Consider the following 27,564-nt stretch of genomic DNA (forward strand, 5'->3'; position numbering starts at 1 on the left):
CACATAACATTATTTATTTAGCAGTCAGACAGACACGTATAAAAACTAAATGTATAAAACAGGTCTTTATTTCTAATAAACAAGAATACATAGGAATCTGTAGCATGTTTCTCATGGTTAGTGTTTGAAACAAGCTGCCATTAATGACACAGGAAAAGATACTACGTTCTAAATGAATAGGTGTCGTCTGCGAGAAAACTATCCACACATCAGATTTATAGTCATCAACACAAGAGGAAAAGTCCACATAGAAAGGGGCACAACATGAAACATCCAACATGACAACTTAGACACTCAAAGTACACATACATTGTATGTGCTAATAATTTTTGCTGGTCGGGACACACAAAAAAAAAAAAGCTAACTAAAACATTCACAGATTCAGCAGTCTGTTTAAATACCTTATTTCTACAAAGTGAATTTACATTTTCCTTAAAGTACAAAGTGCAAATACTACGGTTTTTGTTTTTGCCGAATGGTGAGGGCAGAATGTCCATGTGGAAGCGGGATCCTCACTTGCTGTTTTAGCCTTGTTTCTTCGAGGGGTGCTGAGGAGAGCAAACATAAGTCACATTAGTTTGGTGCATGTGTTTTTTTGTAGTAAGATTTGTTTGTATGCTCTCTCTACTTCTGACTAATCTGTCAACAATCTCTCATATAGTTGTAGTCCGATGAAAGAAATGTACTATATCTCTACAATCTGTCAGTTTTGTTATTTTTGGCAAAATGTGATAATTTTCCTGAACTGCCGGTGTATTTCCGGGCCAGTCCTGTGCATCACGGCCGTCCAACCAGAAGTAGGCAGAGCGGATTGTTCAGTAACCAAAGAGTCCGCTGTTTGAATCCCACTCTGTCTGAGTCATGTGTCGTGGTGGTTAATATATAGTTTACCCCTACCAGAGTGTGAATGCGCAAGTACTACAATATCAATTGTGTGCCCATTGAGTGTGTGACGGAAAAGTGACATATAAATCAGATGCATTATGATTATTATTTTTATAAAAACTGGCATGTACTGTAAAAAATACAGTTATCCCACTGCCATGTATTGCAATCCACAATACAGTCGTATACTGTTAAAATAAATAAAAGTGATGCTGTTTTATTTTGGTAATATGCTATAGTTCAAAATACAGCACTAGATTAGAATAGATGCATTGTAAAATAAAATACTGCCGTCTCTAATTTATTGTTGCTTTACAGAGAAATTCTTTACAGTGTGTGTTTATGTCAGGCGGTTCCATATAATTGCATTGAGTAAGCTTATTTAGCACAATACTAAGTTGATCCAACCGTAACCTTCAAGTGTAAAGGACAGTGAAAAAAATAGTGTGTTGAATTTACTGTTATTTTGTCAAGTGACTACACACAATAGAATCATCTGGATTGAGATACTTTTAGTACACATACGGTATTTTTAAAAAGATGTAGTCGACTTAGAAAATGTATGTAGATCCAGATGATTTTATTTCATGCAACCACTTCACCAAATAAAATTTAGTAAATTCAATACACCATTTTTTTCAGTGTAATGTAATGTTTGGGTCAAAAGAAAATATATATTTTTTAAACTAAAAGATGAACATTCTTCACTGAAATAACAATATCTGATTGACAAACTATGGTTCTGAAGGTAATTTTTTTTTGGCCTGCCTTCGGATGATTTGTGAAACTAATTTACACTGTATGTAAGGTCACTGAATGGATTATATAAAAAAATAACCAAGTGTTGCTGGAAAGCCGAAAAAATGGTGAGGGTTAGTCTAGGGTGGGGATTGGAAGCGGGGCGGGGGGGACCGAAGGAATAGTTGACTTACAAGTCTACTGGGAGATAAGCCTTCTCCTGTTTTGGCCCCTGAAAGACACAGAGTGACAGGAACTTTAAATGGCATTTGTAAGGAGGAAATACTGAGGCTGGATTCACATCAAATCCTTCCGTCTGCACAAAGTACAAATTGACCCTTCCTTAACCTCCAGTCCCCTTGGTTACCGTTGCTAGGCCTATAAGGCTTATCGCACTGAATTACGTGGCGGTATTTCTAAACTCACCTTCTTCCTTGGTTACCCCCAAGCAGCCCATCAGCTCCTGCAGGGACAGTGCTTTGTCATTGCTGATGTCGCAATACTCCACAAACTTCTTGACACACTTCTTGGGCTTGGATTTTTTGCGCAGGAAGCGTTTGAATGGCTTGATCTCCTTCTTTCCAATGTCGCCGCTGGAGTTTTTATCCAGCTGACCAAAATACCAGTGGACCACCCTCTCCTCTAGTGTGTGGTTGGGGTCAGGCTCCACCACCCTAGAAGATAAAATCAGCAGACTGGTATCGAGCATCCCACCTTTGCTAGCCAGCTATAAGGCAGTAATTAGTTCGGGTCTTTACAGTGGAATCTTTAAAGTTGAGTTATAGAGAGTTGAGCTACCGAAAAATGTTCGGTCCAAAAGAGGGTCCATGAAAAAAAGAGTCAAAGAAGAGCCACCGCTCTTCCCATCTTTAGCTGTGTGTGTGTTTTTTGCTGTTGTTTTAGTGAGGTTGTTTTTCTTGTGTGTGTGAGAATTATTAGTGTGTGAGGGTATTTTTGTGGTAGTTATTGTGTGTAAGAGAGTTGTTTTGATGAGGTTGAGAGATTTTTTTTTTTTTTTGGTTAGTGTGACTTTTTATGACGTGTGTCAGGGATTTTTTTGGCTTGAGTCAGAGTTATTTTTCTGTGTATGAGAGGGATTTTGGTGCTGTTTTGGAAAGAGGGTTTATGGTGAATATGAACACTTTAATATGTAAAAGAGGATGTTGCTGATGTTGTTGTTGTTTGTGTGTGTGTGTGTGTGTGTGTGTGTGTGTGTGTGTGTGTGTGTGTGTGTGTGTGTGTGTGTGTGTGTGTGCGTGTGTGTGTGTGTGTGAGAGATAAATGTTATTTTTGGTTTGTATGGCACTTTCAATTTGCAATGGTCCTGACATGCAACACTTAGCTGGGTCGAATATCACTAAGTATAAGAATACATCGTCATGTGGCATAAGAAGACATGCCCAGGTACTGCTCCACCTTCTGTTTTTCATTTGATTGTTACATATTTATAACCTAGAATTATTTTTATTCAAATTTGTACTGTTATTCTGAATTTACAACCACATGAGCATAGGTTAGGGATAGATGTTCTGACGTACGTACGAACTTAGGTTAATTCAGCTTCATAAGGGACCGAGGACCCTCTGTATAGGTACTAAAGGTTTTTGTTTCACCCTGCAACAGATTACTGTATTATACTGTATATATACAGTATATATGACATGTTTCAAAATCAGTTGATTGGTGTCTTGGAACAAGGCAGTTTTTCGAACGAAGAGGTTCCACTCTAACTTATTTGATGAGAGCACGAAATTACATTGGGAAGGATTAAGTCATGAAAAAACAGCATACTTTCCGGCAGATGCTGGATCTGTGACGGCGTGAACCATGTCTGTCGACAGCGCATCAAGAACACTTGTCAGAAATTCAGTTTTCTTTGCACCGGGACAGCCTGGAAAACAAGGTAACTGGATGAGTGTGCAAGCTTGGAAATCATGCAGTGGATACAGAATCAGGTGCGTGGATCTCAACAAACACAGAAACTGATCCCACTCGTCAACAACATTCGAATGTGGAATGTTGCCGTCATAGGTGGCCCAATAAATGTTTGGGGCAGGACGTCATGTAATAGGAAACGTGGTTTTCGCGCATAAGACAGTAGAGGGGGAAAAAAAACAGCAAGACATCTGTCACAGTTGTCTTTAAGACCTTCCCATAAAGTGTCAGACCCTCATCTGGAGGAGGGAGAGGATACCTGCCAATCATTCAAGAGGCCCCTGAGTGGTTTTGACAGCTGGACACTGAAGATGTTCCTAAAAATTGGATGTATATGTCCACCTGAGACATCAGTAGACCAAACATAGTCTGGAGTGAGCCAACTACTGATGGACATACTAATGATGGAATCATGTCAAATGCCAACTAAGAAGAAACTCACAGACTAGTCCACAAAGATAAAAAAAGGACAATCCTAGCTGAAGAAAAAAAAACCCCGGGAACAATTAAAATGGACCTGGGGTGGAATAACCCTAATGAGAGTAATTGTCTGTTTGGCCATATAATTTAAAGAGCGAGGCCAATAGGTTATTGTGGGAGAGCTGAAGGCGAGAGAGTTCTAAAAAAAATTCCTGAATTTTTCTTCCGACTCTCTTGTTTCTCACAGTCTGATTCCCCTCTGCTTTTCCACTTCTACTCTTTTCACAGCTCAGGCCTGCGGGGCCAGTTTCTCTCCCGCGCTGGAGATAATAGCATGCTTTGGCCCTCTATAACAGGTGGCGACTCAGCACCACGCCTCCGCTCCACCTCTCCTAAATAGCGAGGCGACTTGGTCCTATAGGCTGGATAATACACATGCCCAAACTGTTCTTCTTTACACGCTGAGCATATTTGCATTCAAGGTCATTCAACCTCATGGCTCAAACCCAGCAAATTTTGTGACCTGTGCCTATTAGCCAAGAAAATGGTGCTGTTGTTGCAAATGCGTTGAGACACTCACACAATTACACTCTCAGAAGACAAAGTGTTTTTTTTTTTTTTGTGGCTTGGGAAAACAGTTTTACTCTATTGCTGCAGAAATAAAGTGCAGATCATCATTTAAAACTCTGCCTCTATTGGCAGCAGATGTCTGGCTACCACTACCTAAGGAGATGTCTTTCACATAAAATCTCAGTTTGTTTTTATGATTGTACCTTAATGCTCATGTTTGACAGCTCAAGTCAAGAAGGCATCAAATCATGAGATTATTTCTTGCGTCTGTTCCAATGCCTCCATTTATCAAGCTGCTGCGTGCTGCAAAAGGTTGGCCAATAAGTGCATGTGTGTACCCGTGCGTTGCTTTCAATGAAAAGCAATGTTATTTTATGGAACCACATGGGGCACAGTCCTGTCAGCACTCACATCAGCAGCTCCCAGTGCTTGCCCAAAAAGTGTGGAGAGAAAGAAAGTCAAATACACTACTTTTCACTCCAACTCCTTTTTTTGCATCTCGCCCCATAAACCTTTCAACGCCAGCGCTTCGACAGCGACTGGACTGAAGGCAACATTCGTAATCATGGCTGGTTTATACAGTAACCAGGTTTACAACCACTGACGCAATTCTTATAAAGAAAATAAGATGCGGGCGATTTATTTATTTATTTTTTTACACTGCCCAGGTGTAGTTCAAAATGGGGGTTTGGTGCATGTTTTCTGTCGACCAGCATGAAGTATGTTCGTAAATGTTTTGCTTCATCTGATACAACAAATATACTTGAATTTTATGTCCTGTTTCGCAACGCTTCACACACAGTGCGGCTCATCTGGCAAACATCAACAAAGATGAGTAATATTTGCTGACGTATGCAGTTTTCATCAATGACAACCCGTAACACTCTTTGGCACCGCAACTCATATGTGAGCAGAGCCAGAGTTGCACTGCTGCTAAAATGCAGCACCTGTGTGCCTGTCTGGTCTGGAGCACGGCTGCATAAACACTTGGACAGGAGAAGAACAGTAGAAGCTCTGTGCATTCGCTTGTGGATTATTAACATGTTTACCAAACTACCCGAAAAAAAAAAAAAAAAGAGAGAGAAAGAAACTTCCACAGTGCCAAACGCCTTAAAGTATGATTTAGTTGTATGCACCTGAAAGCTATAATTGCTGCACTTTGTCCGCAATTTATGTGGTGTCTTGGAGGATACGATTAAATACAGCAAAATGCTTTCCAATTTATGGAAAGCATAATGGAATCTGGCCAAACATAACAAATCATGATTGGAAGTGGTTGAGCGATAATGTTTATGCACACATCCATCAGTGTGAAGAGAACATTATCCTACATCAATTTGCATGCGCTCTCTGCTGCACCTTATAATCGGGCATTTTCTGCAGTACACATATCTTATTATGGAGGATGAAAAATGTATACCCCCATGTGACACGGTGACATCTATGCAAGATAAAAGGATCAACTATGTGGAGAACTTTAAAAAAAATCTATGACTGGAGCACGGCTGCATAAACACTTGGACAGGAGAAGAACAGTAGAAGCTCTGTGCATTCGCTTGTGGATTTTTAACATGTTTACCAAACTACCCGAAAAAAAAAAAAAAAAAGAGAGAGAAAGAAACTTCCACAGTGCCAAACGCCTTAAAGTATGATTTAGTTGTATGCACCTGAAAGCTATAATTGCTGCACTTTGTCCGCAATTTATGTGGTGTCTTGGAGGATACGATTAAATACAGCAAAATGCTTTCCAATTTATGGAAAGCATAATGGAATCTGGCCAAACATAACAAATCATGATTGGAAGTGGTTGAGCGATAATGTTTATGCACACATCCATCAGTGTGAAGAGAACATTATCCTACATCAATTTGCATGCGCTCTCTGCTGCACCTTATAATCGGGCATTTTCTGCAGTACACATATCTTATTATGGAGGATGAAAAATGTATACCCCCATGTGACACGGTGACATCTATGCAAGATAAAAGGATCAACTATGTGGAGAACTTTAAAAAAAATCTATGAAAACAGACTACCTGACCTAAAAACAAAACATGTATATTTCAGAAACCTCATTGGCCTTTCCCAGATGACTGGATGAGAGCCAAGGTGCGCACGGGGACTGTATACTACGGCCCGTAGGGCATATATAGACACAATCACAACAAAATTAACAATCATTCACACTCCCGTTCACACCTACAGTATGGACATTTTTGAGAATTTAATTAACCTAATTTGCATGTTTTCTGACAGTGGAAGGAAGCTGAAGTATCATGAGAAAATCTATTTATTAATTTAGGGCAGATGTGGCATAAACCTTATATTCAGTGGTGGTTTAATAATATTGTTAAGCACTCTGCAGCCCAACGTGGGCCTTTCTACAGGAGCCAAAAGGCTGCTCTTGAGTACCTGTCATGCTAAATACTGATTTCTAAATATGAACTACTTTCCACTCCAAGAAATCTTGATTTTAGCAAACAAAGTGAAAACTACTTATGAAGTGGGTCTAAATAGTAGGAGGAACAATCAAGTCTAGGGGTAAGCTTCATTATAATGGGTTATCCATTGTGCACAGATTGTCAAACTTAGCAAGTAAGCCACCCTGATAATTTGCTTGAACCTCATATTCACCTTTAATTGCGTTATCTATGCTGCTGCCAAGATCTATATCGCTGCCTATTCCTGACATCCCATGATTCATTACCTCCAGGTCTCTCGCCTGCTGCTTCCCCTCATCTCCTATCTACCCTCATCCCGCTATCCTCCATCTCCACATGTCAGTGTCGATGATTCCCCACCAATCCGTCTCTGTCTCCTGGCTAACTGGCCATGGAAGGGCAGTATCTGGCAATCCTCAAGTCTTTATCAAGAACTTCCTTGACCAACACTGCTAATGATATCAGCAAACACACACACTTCCATTGTTATCACAACCTTGGGAGGGTGGCAGCAGTTGGAGCCCAATGACTGAAGAACTTCCCCATGTGGTCTGAGCAGAGAAGAAAAACAAAAACTGAGTCCATTCGCCTGCGAGGCGTACCTTGAAGATGTCTGCTTCTGTAATGGTCCTTTGGTTTCGTTGGATGAGCCCTCGCGTTGCCATCGCACTTTGGCTGCTCATACCTTGAAAGACACAAGTTAATCATATGGCATTTCACTCAATGTGAATCGGACCACAGAGGCAGTTTGCAACAGTGAAATTTGCAATAAATCTATGAGATTAAAATAGTTGTGGAAAAACGGAGGCCCTGACACGCATCCAAATAAGGGGGGATGATTTGGCGTCTGGTGTGAGGACAGTAAGGGTGACAAGGAAACATTTAGAAGAAGAGAGGCTGACAGGGAGCGTGGGACACAAGTAAGCTTTCACAGCTTCCCTTCGGAGAGCCAGAGCCCCACTCAGGCTGCTCTACTAGTGGGCCAAAAGTCGGCCTGGGACAAGTCAAGAGAAGTGTCACAATCCATACTTCCGTGTGTGCTAATGTACTCCCTGGCCTTTTGCCTGGATACTTGTTAATCTGATAAAAAACCATGTGTACCAGTACCAAGTGCACCAGTGCCACACACTGCCAGTCTGAATGATGTCTTTCTCATCGCCCACAGAGATGCTACATCAAGCAAGCGCAAAGGCAAGAAATGTTTTTCCCCATCATTGTTTGTTGGTGTCTCAGTTAGTTAGCAGCATTATGCGAACAACACAACCAAATACACCAAAACTTGGTGAAGGGGTGCATGGCCGTATGGGAGGGCGGGGGAAGTATCAATGTGGGCGGTGAACCCATCCCCACCCCACCAACGTGGCTGAATAATTTGAGAGGTTTGTCTGGTTGAATGGGCATCCGCTTTTGATCAACGGGGGAAGAGGCAGCTGGGGGCAGCTGCCAGCTTAATTTCATTTCCATTCAGTTCAATGAGAGATATTACTTAGCCACAGAACAGATTAATTTGTTCAATGAAGCTCTGCTGTATAGCAAATCCAAAACTGGGTTGAAGTTATAACTTGAGTTTTGTAAGGAAGGGAGTTTCAGTCTGGGTTAAGTCATTAGACATAGTCAGGGCCTAAGCCATAAGAGGATCTAAATTAGTTCTTCACTCAATATAAAACAAAAAAACAAAAACAAAACAATGCAAAGCAAAGAGGAACTCAGTTGTAACAATTCAGTCCGTTCTTAAGGCAGTCTGTCGTACCTGGTGGAGGTACCAGGTATGGGCCGTCCAGTGTCCACCAGGACACACCAACAGTAGCCAGTAGAGGGATGGCACTGGACTGGCTTGTACAATCCGCCTTGGCCACAGTCCGGAACAAACACAGCGTCGTTTTTGTGCTGCTTTGCTTCCTCTTGAGCAGACTGTTGCTCCTGGTCACACGATGAGGCTGGAGAGTGAGATCACAGTGGCATTACTTTCACACGAACACACTTTCATGTAATTGCAGGTTCACTTGGACGCAAAGGGTTGTTCAAAGCATGAATTTAGTCTAAAGCCAAACCACATCTGGTTGACACATTTTTAAACATAATGTAACAAAGTAAAACATAGAGTAGATAACTCTCTCGGTGCCAGTATTGGTGGAGAGAGGCTGTCAGAGTTGAGAAAGAGCGACGGATGAGTGCTCAGAGACAGGGTGTGTAGACTCCTATATCAGCCCCCTGTGGCACTGTTTACGGACATTAATGGGCTAATGACACACAAGCACAGCACCCCATGCCACAAGTTAAGTAAATATTTAAAAAGTCAGCCATCCTCCATGGATTTATATGACAGTGAGGGAAACAGACAAGACAAATATTCAAGCCTTGGTGTACTGGGCGTTCGCCTTCACACACCCACACATCTTCACACCTTACTGTAGTGCACTGTATAGCCGCAGGGGTCTTTATTTACATGTTCACAATTCCCAGAGAAAATGGAGTTCTTTGTTGTGTTTTATGCTTTCCGACAGAAATATCTGATGGTCTCAAACAGGATAAGAGATGGGTTTCTTGCAAAGCCCCAGCAGGATCTCATCTGTTGTGAAGATATTCAAGAGACATGTAGCATTAAACTCGGGGATGCAAGCTGATCCTTTGTGGCCAAGCGAGTTCCTTTTTTTTGATGATTCCTTCAAAGATCGGAAACAACGGCAGGATTATGGATATCCCTTTTCGTTGTTTATTTTATTAAGAAATCTTTGCACACACAAAAGAGGCTGAATGAAACGCCTCCCTGCGGACTCTCTTCGCTCCAGTACCTCCATATGGGCTCTCTTTGTTGGGCTGTTTTTCCTTCTTTCTCCATTCAATACCCCAAAGAGTCCACGTTAATCAAAACCATCATTTCAGCATTTGTCATGCTTTTTTTTTTTTTTATTGGTTTTAAATTATGATAATGGGATTCATACACAAATGCACTCATGCACACTGGCTTTTCAGCCTAGATGAATGTTTTGTGCAGGAAGAAACACAAATCCCCAAAGACGGAAAGGGTAACCGATCTGTGTGTTGAGATCAACGTGCAGCATGAGTCAAAGAACTGCACGGATCAAGCCAAAAAGAATAGGAGATCCTGTGTTTGTGCCATGTGCTGATAATTACGAATAGTCTGCAACAAAAAGAACCACAGTCCAACAGATCCCCAAAGCATTATGTACTCCCAACACCAAGATGTGCTGGCTTCATCCCCCCCGCCCCCCTCAATCCTCATAAGTATTGAGAAACAGCCACAAACCACGATTGCACTCTAAAGTCTGCAGGAAAACACAAAGCCTGCATTCAGTTGAGGTCTACAAACGCCCAATCATCATGGAAAAAAAGTTCAAACTCACATGGTGCTCTAGTTCTATTGTTTTGCCGGCTGCGGACCTGCTCCGTCCACAGAGTGGGGTACTGGGAAATGATGTCTGAAAGAAATCCATGACAGCTTTATTAGCATCAATTGAAAACACAGTCATATATCATTGGAGCCAACTGCTTCCAAAACTCACAGACTGTAAAAATCACATCAAGGTTGTCAGATCTTAAATTGCAAAAAGTCAACTGCATTTGACAGAGAAGGCTGGGAAATGGGAAAATTTGGGGTCGGTAAACTATGGACTGCGGCTGTGAGTGTCATTAAGTTAGATGATCGCGTCATTAGAATATGATACTTTCTTCAGACAATGAAGTTGAAATAACTCAAATAACTTGGGGACTGCAGTGATTGAAACAGTAGTTTCACTGCTACTGATTTTTTTTTTGGATGTGGAAGTTCCCACATGCAGCAATAAAAATAATTTGATTTAATAATGTTGACCATAACAAATTAGCACTTGCTATATCATGACACTGGTATAGCACTAATAGCCATAAAATCCACCCATTTTCAAAACTGCTTGTTGTAGGGTGGCGGAGGAGTTTGATCCCCTCCCATTTAAGACATGCCTGCATTTTTTGGCCCGAGGCCACCTTCCATCCATTAATCTATTTTCAACATTTGTTTACTCTCTAGTAATATAAAATACTGTACATATATAAACTACCAGTCACCCACCGAATGTGATGATGGATGATGAACAAGGGATGGATGAATGGGTGGCTAGAGACTCACCTTCTTCATCCGCAGGGGGTTGTGGATCCACCACTAAGCCAGTCTCATCTGCATTCAGAATGGAGAATATTTGCAAAGAGACTACCATTACAAGCGTAAACTAGAAAAAAGCGACACATGAATTTGTGAGATTTGCACGTTGCCCGGTCAAGAAGGCTGGAGGCAGATACAGAGGTGGAAAAAAAAAAAGAGTGTGTGTATGATGCAGAGAGAGAGAAATTTCAGTCGGGGAAGAATAAAAGATAGTGGTCATATACTCCCATGGGAATCATTGTTTTTAGAGACATAACAAATCGTTGCTGTCCTGTGAAAAACATGTATGTCCAATTTTTATTTATTTATTTATTTATTAAAAAATATTTTTTTGTACAAAAATGGACATATGTCTTTTTCACAGGGCAGCGACAAAATGTACCGAATGAATATAACGTGTCCAGTTGTCCTTGCTGTGCTTCTTATTCCAAGCATAAATAAAAGACACAAGTGTTGAAGAAGTGCCAAGTCAGAGAGAGAAACAACAAACTGTGGGAGAATTCAGCTCAATGTTTGTTTGGTGTGTGTTTGTTTGATTTGTGCTAAGAAGGGGACGGCGACGGAGGTTTGGAGTCTCTCGGGGTGAAGCCAAGGCCATAGGTGTGGTTAACCTCATTGTAGGTCACTTATTCTCCGAAAGTAAAGCTATTTGTGCGTGAGTCCGGACAACTCAAATGAATGGCTCCACAAACAAGGATTAAGGCTCAACGTTGTTCTTTTCAACAATGTCTTCTACATTGCAGGCGCTTCTTTGACATACCAGCCATTTATCTACTGGATTGGTGGATAAAACTACATAGTTGTGAACTGCAGCTTGGCGTAAGGGAATGAAATGCCATCTGAAAAAAAAAAGTATTGAGGATTTGGATTTATGATACACCACTAATAACCTATCTTGACTGTGCAGCCTTTTACATGACTGGAACACCTCTTTTTACATCTGCCAGGAAACCCCTGAGCAATTTGTGGTCTTACAGCATTAGATTTACTGCTGTTTGCCAGTCATAAGCCGCATATTGTTTCCAGCATGTGAATGAATTTGTCAAATTAAGCACCAGAGAAGACTTTATGGTGAAGCATTTTGTGTTTTAATGATGCTTCAATGACTTGACAATTAAAGTACTTCATGGAATGCTTTGGCATTAATGGGCTTCTGCGGGATGAACATATTGCTGCTATTACTGCTAGTTTCAGTGTGGACACACCACAAACGTACAGTTTATTCTGCTTTTTGACACACACTTTCCCAACTACTTCCTCCCCTTTCCCCATCATCACTTCCTCCTTCAAATGTTGCGGTCCCGCTCAATATAAATTACATTTCTGGTGAAAGCTCAGATGGACACCGTACCCAAGAGACAATCACACCCCCTTTAACAATTATATGCATACTTTGGTACACTGACAACGCTTAGGGTGAAGAGTAAGGTGTTAACTTTTCGTTGTATCGGAAAAATTCAGTACAACATAAATTTCAATTAGGGCAGTTGAGATGTCCGGTTAAATCGGGGGTCGGCAACACGCGGCTCCGGAGCCATATGAGGCTCTTTAGTGCCGCCTAGTGGCTCCCTGGAGCTTTTTAAAATGTTTGAAAATGGAAAAAGATGGGGCAGTGAAAATATATTTTTTGTTTGAATATGGTTTCTGTAGGAGGACAAGCATTCTTAACATTTTCCAATGCTGTAAAAATATGTCGGATATATATTACATTTCAACATTTCTGTCAATAAAGATTTGCATCATAGCCTACGACACACGTTTCTATTAGCAGGGCGGGATGCCAGGCAGGTGGCTGTTGTAAGAAGAAACGGCGTTTCATGTCCAATTCACAGAGGGAACTGGCAAAGAATGGCAATCTGAAGGACCGAGAGAAGCATTTTAAAACGGTACACGTCAGCTACGAAAGTTAACACGCTGCAAAAGTGAGTCCCGTGAGTATGCGTGCGTGTGCGGTCACGGGTCAATTGCGGGAGGCTGGTTGATCGAAAAATAGAGCTTTGGTCAAAAAGGTTTGGGCCCCCCTGCTCTACAGGATGCACTGCAGGGAAAAAAATATATTTGTATATTTGTAACCAACTTAGTCATTTTGATAGTAGGCTAATATAGCTAATATAGATACATACAGCGTGTGTTGCCTTCTTTCTGAGGCTTTTAATTTGTTGCGGCTCCAGACACATTTGTTTTTCGTTTTTTTGGTCCAATATGGCTCTTTCAACATTTTGGGTTGCCAACCCGTGGGTTAAATCAACATCATGGTTAAAAATAACATTAAAAAAAAAATCATCATCAGCATTGTCTGAAAACATCTTTGCTCATAATGTTTCACTCAGTTAACAGACTGTGTATCAGCCTTCAGGCCCTCTCAGGTTGATGAAGTAGTGGCAAGCCTTAACAGGCGACCAAAGCTGCACGACAAAGAAACAGACAAACAGACACATGCACGTACATGTTTTGAAAGGTGTACACGTGCACTTTGATACGCGAGTACATATATAGACTGTACTGTAAATGATGGTCTATTTAGCAGAGGTGGGTGAAAGTCACAAGTAAGTCTCAAGTCACCGTAAAATCAAGGAAGTCAGGTTGAGTCATGTCATTACTTGGTTCAAGCACATCCTAAGAAAAGGCAGATAATCTTAGTCACAACATGTGTTGGAGTGATAATATTGTTTCTGCCCCACTGGTCATATTACAAAAAGTACATTGTCTCTAAATAAACATTTCCATCTCTAAACAACTTTAAAAAAATGAATGTCTAGACTTCAATTATTGAGAAGAATGCTTTTTAATTTTTCATGTTAACATTATATGAGTTGCACACTGTTAATGTGATGATCTTCTTCTTCACCTTTCGGCACGTCCCTATTCAGGGGTCGCCACAGCGAGTCAGTAATTTCCATCCGCCCCTGTAAACCGTCCTACCAACTCGCATGGTCGTCTTGGCAAAAGTTTTTGTGGGAGACAACATGTATAATTGACAGATTTAAACACTACATATTGATGTCTCTACTTAAATAACGATTGGTCTACGTAATTTCAAGTGCTTTATTGGCTTCTCAATTAAATGTAGAGCTGACACAAAGCATTTGACCAGCTAATGGTGACCTAAACAGTTGAGCAAACGTATCTAGCCTAGGGTCACAGAGTTTACGTGCGTCAGACGGACGAAAGGAAACATTATTGATGTTTTTTCTTATCTTTACGTTTTTAAAAAAATATATTAATCTGAACGTTTTAATGCATGGGGATTTTATTTTAAAACATGAATGGTTAACTCTCCAAAAAGAGGTAACCTAAAAAAAAAAAAACATGGTGAGTAAGTGCATTCTTGGTGAGTTAAAACTAAGAATGGATGAGAAGGTGAGTCTCCTGAGAATGTAGAAAATCTGCAAATAACACACGTCTTTGTTTAAATTGAGGTTAAACCTGGAGGGAAAAAAACAACAACACAACCTTGACAACCGGGATGGCGCTATTCCTGGACTAGGGAATGCTGTAGCTCCGTCAGAAATCTGTGCAGTTCCAAGTAAGCACCTCCAGCTTTTTATTTGATATCCCAAAATATATTTATAAATTATTTTCACAGTGCCCCTCTGTATCGGTCAAGCCCCATTTTAACCCCGGGAGAGAAAAAAACATTCTGCAACCATGCCTGCTTGGCAATGACTTCTCACCTTTTCCTGGTTCTCTTGTGGTAGCTCGCTCTTGTTTTGACCCTAAAAAGCAACACCTTTCATTAAATTAAATACGTCCAAACACTCGTCAACAGGCACCATTGCACAAAAACTAAACCACGGTAAAAGGTAATAATACAGCACAGTACGGTGCCGTATTGTCTTGAAATTGCATGTGAATGATCGGCAGTTGCCTAAAATTTCACAAGAAAAGAAACATAATAAAGGCGTAATTAGTAGGAGAAATGGGGGTTGATTTAAATCAGCATTTCAAAGCTGCAATGATGCCTTGGCAGGATTTGACCCAGAATTGTTCGGGCCACCGTATTGACAAGTATGGTGGCCTTTCAGGGTAAAAGGGCTCCATTAGAAGTATGGAACTTGTTACCACAATACAATGTTTAAATTAAGATTGATTGCTGAAGGTGTGGCATCAGGTGAGTTAGCTTTTTTTGTTTATTTGTGTATTTATAATTGCTTTGCTGACTTTGGTGGCTGGCCATCTCTTTTTTGGGGGGAAGTTGTGCCCACCTTGACATCGAGGCTTTTTATTAGCCACAGCGGAGCCACTGATCGGTCGACCATTGGGAGTTACGCACCAACAGTATCCGGTGTAGCTGTGACATTGTACCTGTCAAGCAGTTAACACACAAATAGCAAGTTTTGCGATGAGATTATAGCGGATTTAATAAAGATGCTGAAATGTGAATAAAAGCTAGACAGCAACCACTGCTCACATCCGATAAGGTCACATTTATTTTGTTACCTCACTGTATGTGCCATCGGGGTTGCATACTGGTACAAAGACCTGAGGGAAAAGCTTCTTGGCTTGCTGCTCTGTGTACTTCTTCTCTGCTACGCATCTGGATGTATCTGAGGAAAACCACAAATCACCAAAATCACGACACATCACAGAGAGCCATGATGCGACCCACAGCTCGATTACTTTCTCATGCTGCGCAGCTGCAGGCCCAGTATTTTTAAAAAGTCAAGATGCTGAATCGCATGCATCATGATGAAATTAAAAAAAAAAATGAAACAAAGGGTGTTGCAAGAAGGGGGACTAATATTTCAAGACATTTCAGAAGCAGCATATCACATGGTTGTGTGGCTGGGATTAGAACCAACACTTCTTCTCGTCTTATTAGGAGCACGCCAGGCTGGTCTTCGTGGTGCCTGATGGTAAAGTAATTACGGAAGGAGACGTCTTGTGCTGCTTCTACAGAGCATTCCAGTCAATGGAGAAAAGGGCTGACAATGCAAAAGGCAAAGCTAAACCTTCCTCAGTCTGTCTCTTGCCATCTCATCATGTACCCAGTTGAAGGGTTGTAAATAGAAATGCACATTTGCGAGTGTTTACTCGTGTCCTTTAGGGCAGTGATTTCCAACCAGTGTGCCGGGCCCGGCATATTAGTGTGCCGTGAGAGCGCTCACTGTTTCCCACGGGAAATGATTACATTTTACTTAATTGGTGAGAAAATTATTTATGACAGAAAGAACAAATAAAATGATCTTCTATTAGATGGCAAAAAGTATGAAATTGACATATGTATCGTATCGTCTTTTGGTGAGAATTTTGTTTGGCGGTGTGCCGTCCGACTTTTTTAAACTTAAAAAATGTACCTTGGCTCAATAAAAATTGGGAATCACTGTTCTTTCAAGCCCAATCATATCAAAAATTACAGTGAGAAAACAATGAATCCTCATAATGCCATAGTTTTGTTAAAAATGAGCTGGAAAATTTAACTTAGTGTCTTGCAATGCAATTGCCATCAAAGTAATTACACAGAAAAGGAAATGAAGGTGGGATCAAATTTCAAAAACTGCCCAAAAATATTATTTTTTAATTTACTAAACTTCCTATGGTTAACTGATGACTAGTCCAGTTTGAGCCCAGCCTCTCGCCCAGTCAGCCGAGATAGACTTCAGCTGACCCACGAACCTGATGAGGATAAGCGGTAGAGAAAATGGATGGATGAATCATGCTTCCCTGCAAAAATAGTCAATGCACACCTAATGGAATTAATGAGTGTCAAAGACAACAGAGCGCACGGGGTCAGGTAGATCACAGGTGTCAAATTCAAGGCCCGAGAGCCAGATCCAGCTCGATACATTATTTTATGTGGCCCACGAAAGTAAACCATGTGTCTCCACTTGAAGTTAGCAATCTAGAAATCTGTCGCAAAATTTTAAATTCTTTCATATGATAATTAATAATATTGAGATTGTGCAAGAATTTTCTCGTACCCATTTTACAATAACTCAAACAATAACTGGATAAACGACTATGCTTGACTTCAAAATGAGTAATCTATCAATTTGTGGTGTATTATGTAACAATGAGAGGTTTGGTTTCAGTGTCATAACGGCCCTCCAAGGGAAGCCCGAAGCACAAAGTGGCCTGCGACAAAAATGATTTGACACCCCTGCTGGAGAGAAAGCAGTAATTGTGCAGTGCATTCTGATACTTGTAGGATCAGCGGTACCTTTATTTTATATTGGCAATCCACTTCTGTGAAACATCATTTTGACTGGGGTTTTACATGAGCTGGAGCTTATCTCAGCTGACTTTGGGCAAGAGGCGGGCCGCACCCTGGACTAGTCACGATGTGGATGCACTCCACACCGGAAAGCCAGAACCCAGAGAGCTGTGAGGCAGATATGCTAACCACATCGTCCACCATGCTTCCCCACTTCCTATAAATGTCTGAACATTATTTGTTTGAACAGGTCAACAATAAAAGGTATCAAATATACAGTAATTGATATTATTGCGAACAATGATTTAAATGGCATAAAAACAGCTATGACTTCAACTCATCTTCATGGCCAATTGCACCATCTGTTTAAACTCTCAGTGTCGCCTCAATGGTAACTTGGTGTGACACACAGTGCCCGTCTGTCTGGCAGGTTCGTAGCCCTTCAAAACAATGACTCACGCAACGCTTGAAAAATGTACCCATTTGGTCACACGGCTGAAAGTTATTGGCTTGGCTTACGCAGCCAATATGGATCATCCAATTGACGCACAAAGTAGAGCGTGCTAGTTTTTCTTTGTCTTGCGTGTCTGCATGGGTGTCACTGCCACTGGTGAAGGGAAAGGTGACGGAGGCAAACTGGGAAATAAGGAGCTATAAAGTTAGATTTACTGGAAAATCTCAAAACCTTCATCCTTCTCCGAGGGGGCTTTAACTTAAAAGGGCGTCGTGGAAAAAATGACAGGACCCTTGATTCATTCCAGCTCAGTTATAGAAAACAAATTCTAACTATCTTTGTGCTTTTAGACCAGATGAGCCCTCTGTCTCATTTCGGCTTCGAATGTGAATGCAGCTCCTGCTCCTTTCACCCCTGACATCCAGAAGCAGAGGGGGGTCCAAACTCTAAGAGACTCAAAGTTTTTGACACATACAATACGACTTTCATGGACTTTCGTCCCTTTCAGCTTCCTAGCTGGAATCCTCTATTCTGTGTGCCGGCACGGTCCTCTACATCCAGATGTCTGCTCAGAGATGTTGCCATAGAGACCCAGAGAGGCCAAACAATTTGGGGAAAATGCTGCTCGATCAAACAAGACCTTTCTTTATCTCAACAACCACGTTCACTCGCACAGGCTCTCATGGTAATGCGTCAGAAAGCACAATTAACTAGCAGGATAATATGGGCGGAGCAACACTGGGGAGCTTCAGTTCCTCCTTAGCAGCAATGAGGGTTTCTGTGGGAATGCTCCAACCCCACTGCTTTTGTCCTGACTCGCCAGTTTTATATTCATTACGGACACAACATTAAGACTCATACACCAACAAGCGGTAACCCCCCCCACCCCCCCCGCCCCCCACACACACAAATTGATCAACTAAACGATTATATGAGGTGTCTCCAACAAAGCAGATCTGAAACTCTTAACCACACAGTACTGTGTATAGGATGTCACGTACTGTACACAGTATGTTAACAGACGCAGAAAAATAAAGCAACTCTGTACATGTCCATCCAATGCCTAAGTGAGCCCATAAAGCAGGCAGCAAAGCCTCCCACACACTCTCACCATGTCAACTCCACTTGTCCTCCCAGCACTCAAAAAATCAATTATGCTGAAATGAATTTAACCCAGAAGTCTCTCCTGTGACCCCGTCCGCGCATTTGAGAGCATCAGGTGGTGATGAAGCGTGACTCATGACCTGACCTTTGCATGGCCCTCGGATGACCTCCAGCTGGGGGTCGCGGCACTTGGCTCGAAGGAACTCGCAGCGAGATGTGAAGGTCCTGCCGTCCGAGGCGCACAAGGGTTTGCGAGGAGCTCTGCTACATTCCATGTCGCACTCCTTATCCTGATCCACCCGCAGGAACTGTCGCAAGGAGAAAAGAGATAAGCCGAGGAAACTGTTGCAAGATGTTTTATTTCTGGGAATCAGCAAGCGTTACATCAAAAGATTTCCAAACTATTAAATTAAACTCTGAAAGGACTTTAGATGTGGGGAGTTTTTACAAACAGATTAAAATGGGATTTGTGGTCAACTTGATATATTTGAGAAATTATATTCTGAGCTGTCAGGCAGGGAGGTTGGCTGACAATATGTGCACCGCATTTTGCCATTCCTTTGCCTGGCTGTGTGAGAAAAATTGGTTCTGCTTTAAGGTTAGTTGTGTTTGCTTATTTCTCCAAATCAGCAAAGATTTAGTTTTCCTTTCAAAAGTGTCCAAATATGCAAACAGTGTGACAGCAAAAGGAAAAGCTTTGTATTTTACTTTGATGTTTGTGACATGGTGGTCGATTTGTGAGCACATATGCCTCGGAGGTCACACATTCAAATGTGAGCTCCGGCCTTCCTGAGTAATGTTAGCATGTTGTTCTCGTGCCTGCGTGGGTTTGTTTCGGGTACTCCGGTTTCCTCCCACAATCCAAAAACATGCATGGTAACTTAAGTGAAAACTCTAAATTGTCCATAGCAGTAAATGCCACTGTGAATGGATGAATGTCTATTTGTGCCCTGCGATTGGCTGGTGACCAGTTCAGGGACCAAATTTCTCGCCCAAAATCTGCTGGGTTAGGCTTCGGCTAATCCATTGTTCTAATGAAAACAACAGAAAATGCATGGATGCATGTTTGTGACATGTGGTGTATAATCGGGACTTTTACTTATCAAGATTGCACGTATTCCGCTCCTTGTTTAGCGCAAGAAGTAGCACAACGAGACCACCATATCCAATTCATTGAATTGGAACACTAATTCTTACTGATACTGTGAGTACTTATTGTACATAATAAATTTAGTATGTGAGTATCTGTCATGGAGTATATCTTTCCAAATATCGTTTAGACATGAATCGTCTACGGTATTATTAGTGGTGGTAGTCACTCGTATTATAAGATTTCTAAAATGATTTTAGATACTTCGCCAAAAGACACAAACAAGTCATCTGAGGCAATGTCAACTCCTGGAGAAAATGCAACTCAACGTCTATGCCAACAGCTGCACCTGGAGTCGCTCCCGAGGATGTTTTACTGAGCTATGAAAAGAGAAACATGACAACACAGACTCTTAGCTGAACGCATCGGATCACCTGTGTCAATGCCACCATTGTATCAGCCACCGTGGTATGAAAACCCCCTGGCCAAGCCACACAATAGGGCGGCGGTGGTGAAGGGGGTGGCAACCAAGTGTGACTGCTACAATGACTGAAGAGACAGTGGATGATAGAGTGGTTCAGTCAAACATATGTCAGGGATCTTTGTGTTGTGACAGTGTGAGAGTTTCATAAAGTTAACGTGATTCATCTTCTCCAAAGGAGTTATGACGTGAGTTAAGGCAGGGAGAAACAACATGCAGCTAAATGGTTTCAGGCATATTCCTTGATACGTTTCTTCAGAAAACTGCTTGTCATAAGTCTGCTTTTATGATGCAAATATTTGCACGCAAAAGTACTTTTCTATTTTGTTGAGTTTAAAACGGAAGCCATTAGATGTGTACAATACACTCTTTCAGTCCTTCTTTGAACATAGGGGTTCTCGTGTCTTAAATTGATCGTGAAGTTCCAAAGGAGCATGGCACGGCATGGAGCCAGAACAAATGACACGCACAAGCCTGAAGAGGGTGGGATGAACAGCAATAAAACAAATTTGTTGCGTCTGATGTCTTAAAAATCAATTGAGGGATGGTGTTTGGTGGCAGCCTCCTGTGTTCAGACGAGCAAGGCTGCAGGGCTGCACTGCACCTGGAAGGGGGTTGGCAGGGAGGGAGGGGGCAACGTCGCCCTGGGCTGGGAGTGTGGGGGGGGTCCAGGTGGGGGTAGAGCCCATCCTGTCAACCTGGGTCATAAATCCTCCCAGAATGGAGAGGCCCGTGGACACACATCGGAAGAGGAGTTGTTATTGAAGTGATCGAATTAAAATGTTCCAAAACAATCATTTTTTTTCAGCCCTTGAGAAACATGCTTGTGTTCCTTTTTTTTTCCAAAGCAAAAAAAATCATCAAGAGTAGTTGACGAAATTAACTCATTCAGTACCAGCCAATTCTAGACCCCATTTTTTTTTTTTTTTTTACCCTAAGTCTTGGAAAAATTGAAAAAAAAAGTATCTGGGGTTGAACGTGTGGAGTGTGAAATATGTCTTTGGGAGTGAATGAGTTAATACTAATGATAAAGAACAGGCGAGGCATTTGCTTCATGAGTACACATGACTCGGCGCTCATCTGTCAGCACTTAACCAATACAGAGAGAACCAGCTTTTCTTCCTTGTTAGCAATAACCGAAATAAAAGTCACTACTGTACTTCAGCGGGAAAAAAGAGCCGAGTGTGAATTGTAGGATGGCTTTAGATTACTACAACTGTTCCAGGCCTCCATGTACACTTGCACATTCTAGTGCGATGATTCCCGACCACTGTGCCATGGCACAGTGTGCAGCGAGAGATCATCAGGTGTGCTATGGGAAATGATCCAATTTCACTTAAATATACCAGATTTTTCTTCAATCAGCTATATTTCAGCACGTATCATTTTTGTGACTTTTGGGTTGGGCGCCATGAGATTTTTGTAATATAAAATGAATCCACAACAAGAAGAAGCACATTGTTAAAGTATAACTCTCCGAGCAATTTGCTTTCAGCAAAGATGGCCAGCAAAATAAAATAAAAAAATGTTTGATGGAAGAGTAAAAAATTCAGTTGATTGTGTGGAATTGATTGATTAATCACTGTCTTGAAGGGGAAGTCAACCCCAAAATGTTGTATGCAGCCGCACGGGTCTAAATTCGGCATTCTGATTAATATTGCGTATCTGGAACATGAGTTAAGCAGTAAAATCCACCTGGTTTTGTGCATCTCAGGGGACGGCCATTTTGCCACTTGCTGTTGACTGAAAATGACATCAGAGTTGCTCAGGACTCAGGTAACAACCAATCGCTCATCTGTTTTTTGAGTTTGGTCATGTGACATTCACAAGCTGAGCCATTATTGCACGTTACTTCTGCTGCCGGCTAGTTATTAGCAGCTAAACTGCTAATGTTGCAGGCTGTGCAAACTCTGCTCGAATTTTCATGCTTTCCACTTCAACACCTGGGTGCTACTTGTCGAAATGATTCAACAGGTTTGTTGTATTACCTTGCTCAACGACTTAATCTACTCCATGTCGGTCGGGAGATACGGCCACACAATCAATGTGAATGAACGTCTCTTGTTAAAATAGCTTCATCTTCGGACGCTTACGCCAAGTCATGGTTGCCCATCAGCTGTGCATTTAGCTACACGTTTAGGCATTGTTACAATTACTTTCTGCTTACTGCTTCTTCTTTGATTTATTGGCAGATTCTGTTTACTTCAACTTGCAAACCAAAGTTAGAAGTAAAAGCTGGGCTCTAATAGGCTGCAGTCACGTACATTTCCGCCATGTCTGATGGATTAAATATGCTCACAGCTCGCAGCTGTGCTGAAAAATAATGTGAGTTTTCTGGACACATTTTGTGCCTTCCAGCTTAGTTTTATTTTATTTGTTTTCATACATACATTTGTCCTGCTACTACAATTGAGAACCAGTCATCGAAGACACAACATGATGAACAAAAAAAACAAGTGATTCATTGTCTCTTAATTTCCCCACAGTCGATCAAGGAAAGAAAGTGAAATGTCCTTTCCCAAATTTAAGTACATTGAAAGTAAGAAAAAGCCTTTTCTCAAAGGTATGCACATTTAAAGTGAGACTAACAACATTGTTTTCTATCTTTTAACAGAATTCTACATTCAATATATCCTAGTTACACAATGGTGATTTTATAGTTCGCTCTCAACTGGTACATATCTTTAGCTTTTTTTGTGCGTGTTTAAAAAGGTGGTCAAACATTGCACTGCTCCACTTTTTCTCCTCTCCTGACATCTCACAAACAGTTTCACTCACAATTATTATCTATTTGGTAGTCCACATTCATCTTTTTTCCCCATCCTAACCAACAGATAAGGCAGACAGGTCAAGAAGAGAGTTTCTGCATGGGCTCCCCCCGAAAAAACAAACAAAAAAAAAACAGGTTTATTTCCAGCCATGCTATGATGGTGGGCTACAAGCCTTTCCGCAACTCTTGCTGGACACCCTTTTGCCTGATCAACACCACTATTGTCATTATCTCCCCATGCCAGCCAACAGCCTGACAGCCCAAACACATTCATTCATTAAAGTAACATCCTCCTTTAGGGCCACTGAGCAACACACAGCAAAGCGCCAAGTGTCTTTGAGTTTATGATAAAGCACCCCAAAACAGCAATAAGAACCTAGTGAGGCATGAAATCCACCGCCCAGAATCACTCTCAATGTTGAAAACACAGAGATAAATATCCTTCAGAGATATTTCCTCCCGTATGAACTTTTATTAAAGTGGCTCTTCAGATACAGATTTTTGTGCATTTGCCCAGTGATGATGGATGAGTGAGGCAGAACTATGCGGTTTCTCATTCCATCACCTCATGCATCAACACGAGAGTATGAAAGATTACCTTGAAGTTTGGCAGCACAGCTTCTTATGATTAATAATTAAATTCTTATTCATACTATACTTTCATTAACAGCTTTAAAGGCGACTCAATTTACAGAATTGCACAAATAATTTTCTTGTCCACATCCACATTACTTGATAACATACTTTCTCTAGGTTCTCACTTATTTGATAATCTCACATTTATTTTCATTAACGGTCTTACAAGTTGCCTTTTCCATCTACTACAATAGTACCAACAGATGGTAGAATATCAAGCGAGTCAAGAAAGGGCAAGACAGGTGGGGTGTCCAAGACCAACCAGCATAAAAATCAAATCCAATTATCTCTCCCGAGCTCTGCAGCATTGTGGTCATGAATGGCGTATGGAGGAGGCGAGACTCCAGCAGTGAGCATATTGTAGGCTCATCAGGGTCTTTCGGATTCAGGGGCCCTATCCTTCCAATGCCCCGAGAGGCCCCTCACACCACCGCCTCACAGGGTCAATGGGGTCCCCAGCTGAGAGTCGAGGTAAACGTGTTAAATGGCCTTGGCGGGAGTTTCCTGCGTGATCGGTCGGATGCTACGGGAATCATTAGTTTCAGTAGTGGAGAGGGAAGAAAGTGACAGCCATTAACAAGGCCGTTAACTTAATCACAGGGAAAAAAAGGCATTTAATTGCTGTGAAAGATTCTCAAAAGAAAGAGTGATGGTGAAGAAAGGCGTCTGTTCATCACATGACGGTAAGGAAAAAAAGTCTCTTGGGGCAGTTCCACGATTTAATGAAATCATGGGGACCAATGGAGCCCATATGTTTGAGAACCATTCAAGGTTTGAAGAGAGAACAGCTGGGTTAATGTGCCCACATCTCCTCACACACTATTTCATGCCAACAACCATGGAAAATGTTGTTCTCATGAAAATCTCAGTCAAACGTCCCATAGGTCTACCCTCTTGTTTGACCTCAAATATGCACAAAGTAGCGCATGGAAGCCTTTTCAGGAAACCAACCAACCTCTCATGTGTCATTCAAACAATATACCATTAATCACCGGCAGAGAACAAATCCAGTTTGCCATGTGCTATTCTAATAAAAAGCAAGTGAAGAACCGCAATGGGGAAGTTTGACACAGACCTGTTATGAAAATATGTTTTATTCACATAGCAGAGCCTGGTACACTTGATAAATGATGCAGTGTGAACAAAATAAATACAATTAAGAAGAGCATCTGCTCATGTAACACTTCCTCCCACATTCCACAGCTCCACTGTGTCATCAGGAGAGAGCATTTCCGACCCTTCACCGACAGGTTAACAACTCATGGTCATTTGTTTCCAATTGGATATTAAGGCATTTTGGCCCAGAACATAAATAATGGTGCCTGGGGAGGCAGCTGTCGCATCAACGTGTAAATCAGGAAAGCCCCTGACAGTGCACATTCCACTGCTCCTGTAAGTGCACTTGATAATGACCATGGTGTTTATTTAATTATAATTTCATCAGACTGTAATACAGCAGTAGAGCGGTTTTAGGAAAATCGACAAGAGTCATGCTGTCATACTGTTATAAAACAATACCATGTGCTTTGGTTAAGCACACGTATGCAAACAAAGATCTCTTTTCCAAAACGACAGGAACATCAAATCATTAAAATGAAAAGAAAAGAAATATAAAATACAATGCTCTCAAACAGAGCAAATTCATTGTTTCAATTGGATAATACAGACGTTTTTTAAAAATTAAAATGTCATTTTCTTTAGAACAGTCCCAATGGCGTTTTGGAAAAGAGCACCCTAAACTGAATGAGGGTGAATGGTCATCGATAAACAAAACATCATTTGGATGGTGCCAGGCAGGTAAATGCACCACAAGCAATTAACAAGGCTGCCCATTATAAACTGGTGTCAAAGCCTTAAGAGTTACTCCACCTGAACCAATGTATGCCATGAGATATTGTAAAACATGCTGAGTTCACATGCAGAAGGTTTAACACTGTATTTTCCAGTCCATTAATGACAAAGGTTCTGCTATCTACAAAATACAACAGTAACATTACGCATTTGTTCCTCTATGTACTGAGTAATATCCACAGTCCTACGTATAGCACAGTTGGGTTAAGTTCTGTATTTCCGATTGCTACAATAAATATGGGAAATCTGTCACTTCTTTCAAATGATATGTGAATCAATTATGAATTGGTTAGACAAGTAAATGCATCACATATGCGGCGGATGTGTACATTTGAAGGAGGCGGTTGTCCTACCGTGAGAGCGGAGAACTTTTGAGCGTGTGCCGCACTCAGCAGACAGAGGAAGACCATCAGAGGACAGACGCGCATCCTGGCGCAATTTGGCAACGCCGTTCAAATTACGCTCAGACCAAAAGCACACCTGTGCAACACCAAGGTAAAAATTAAATAAGATAAACAAGAAATTACAAAAAATAAAATAAAAAAACCGTAGAGAAAGACAAAGGTGTGTTGAAAAATATTTGTATTTCTTCCAAAAGCAACAAAAAACAGGCACTGGTTTGTTGTCACCAAAGCTCCTTGGTTTCGTCTGCACCGCCGTTTGTAAGAGCAACTCCACTAATTTCACTCAGTGTGGTAAAACTCCGTATCCCTGACCCCCTTTCCTCCCTCAGCGTGTCTTCCACTTCTGCTCCTATCCGATTTTTTTTCCGCCGTACATCCCCTCCCTCTACACTTCGCAGACAGACGCAGCACCTCCAGTTGGGAAGGGGAGGGTGTCTGACACCAAATCTGGAGCAAAGACGTCAGATAATCCTGCACTTCTCGCGTTTCCTTTATGACTTCTAAATCAATGTGTTAAAAAAGGGAAGGAAATAACACCTTGCAGGACTTGTCGGTGTAAAGCATTTGTAGGATGCATTTTTCAATATACTTCCAAAGAGCATACTGAAAATCCAAAACATAACTGTAGTGTGGTGGTGGATGTGGAAAACTTTGACGCAAAATACATTACTGTGCTTTAAAATTTAAAGAATGGTCGTTGTTCTTTATGTGCTGATAATAACTCCAAAACTAAACGAGAGGGAAGAGGAAAGTGGACGTTTGTTTAAATTCTTCACAGCAGGTCTCGCCTGGGTTTATAAACAGCAGATTGTTGCATTTGCGCCACCACGTGGCAGAACTATAAGATCGCGTTCTTTGCGATTCGTACACGTTTATACGACTGAAGAGAATGAATTTTCAGGCGTAAATGCTGCATGAAAATCTTTTAATTGTGGCCTACAAATCATAGTCAATTGTGTTGGTTCATTACATGTTGTGAAAACACACACACACACACACACACACACACACACGCACGCACACGATATTCAGTAAGAAATATAACTATTTGATAAGGTAATGTAGATTTATCCGTGAATTTATATGCCACCCACAACACGAATAAAGGGTTAAGGAATGCGTTGTTGGGCTGATGGGGTGGTGGCAAATGTGAGTCGATAAGTCATGACAAAATAATACCAATGATTAGCGGGGATAATGACTGGATGGATGAGTGAAAATGAACTATATTGTCTTAAAGAAAGCACAGTATTCATTTCCTATGATGCAACAAATCACGAAAACGCTTTCCAATAGTGATGTGTCGTTCGCGAACGAGCCGGCTCTTAGAGCCGGCTCTTTGAAGTGAACGACATGAGCCGGCTCCTAAGAGGGAGCCGCTTTAATGGGAGCCGACTTTTTTTTTTCCTCCTGTTTTTTCCCCCTTTCGGTTAAAGCCGCACGTGATTGGTCAAGATCCGTGGTAGAAGAGG

General features: G+C 41.4%; 1 protein-coding gene across 2 annotated transcripts; it reads right to left on the reverse strand.

Moving 5' to 3' along the window:
- smoc2 (SPARC related modular calcium binding 2) lies at positions 1-26,461 on the reverse strand. 2 transcript variants are annotated; one of them, XM_019882230.1, is made up of 13 exons: positions 26,042-26,461; positions 19,006-19,168; positions 15,589-15,695; positions 15,354-15,453; positions 14,823-14,864; positions 11,116-11,196; positions 10,355-10,429; positions 8,740-8,926; positions 7,592-7,674; positions 3,415-3,514; positions 2,050-2,297; positions 1,818-1,855; positions 1-548 (listed from the first exon to the last, which is right to left on the reverse strand). In XM_019882230.1, exons 1-13 carry the CDS (start codon positions 26,114-26,116, stop codon positions 525-527), a joined length of 1,323 nt encoding a protein of 440 aa, XP_019737789.1. In that variant the 5' UTR covers positions 26,117-26,461; the 3' UTR covers positions 1-524. The 2 variants fall into 2 exon arrangements, with proteins under 2 accessions (XP_019737789.1, XP_019737790.1); XM_019882231.1 differs by having other exon boundaries at positions 11,116-11,163; positions 26,042-26,460.
- Between the last annotated feature and the right edge of the window lie 1,103 nt (positions 26,462-27,564).

Source organism: Hippocampus comes, unplaced genomic scaffold, assembly GCF_001891065.2.
Source record: "Hippocampus comes isolate QL1 unplaced genomic scaffold, H_comes_QL1_v1.1 scaffold36, whole genome shotgun sequence".
NCBI lineage: Eukaryota > Metazoa > Chordata > Actinopteri > Syngnathiformes > Syngnathidae > Hippocampus > Hippocampus comes.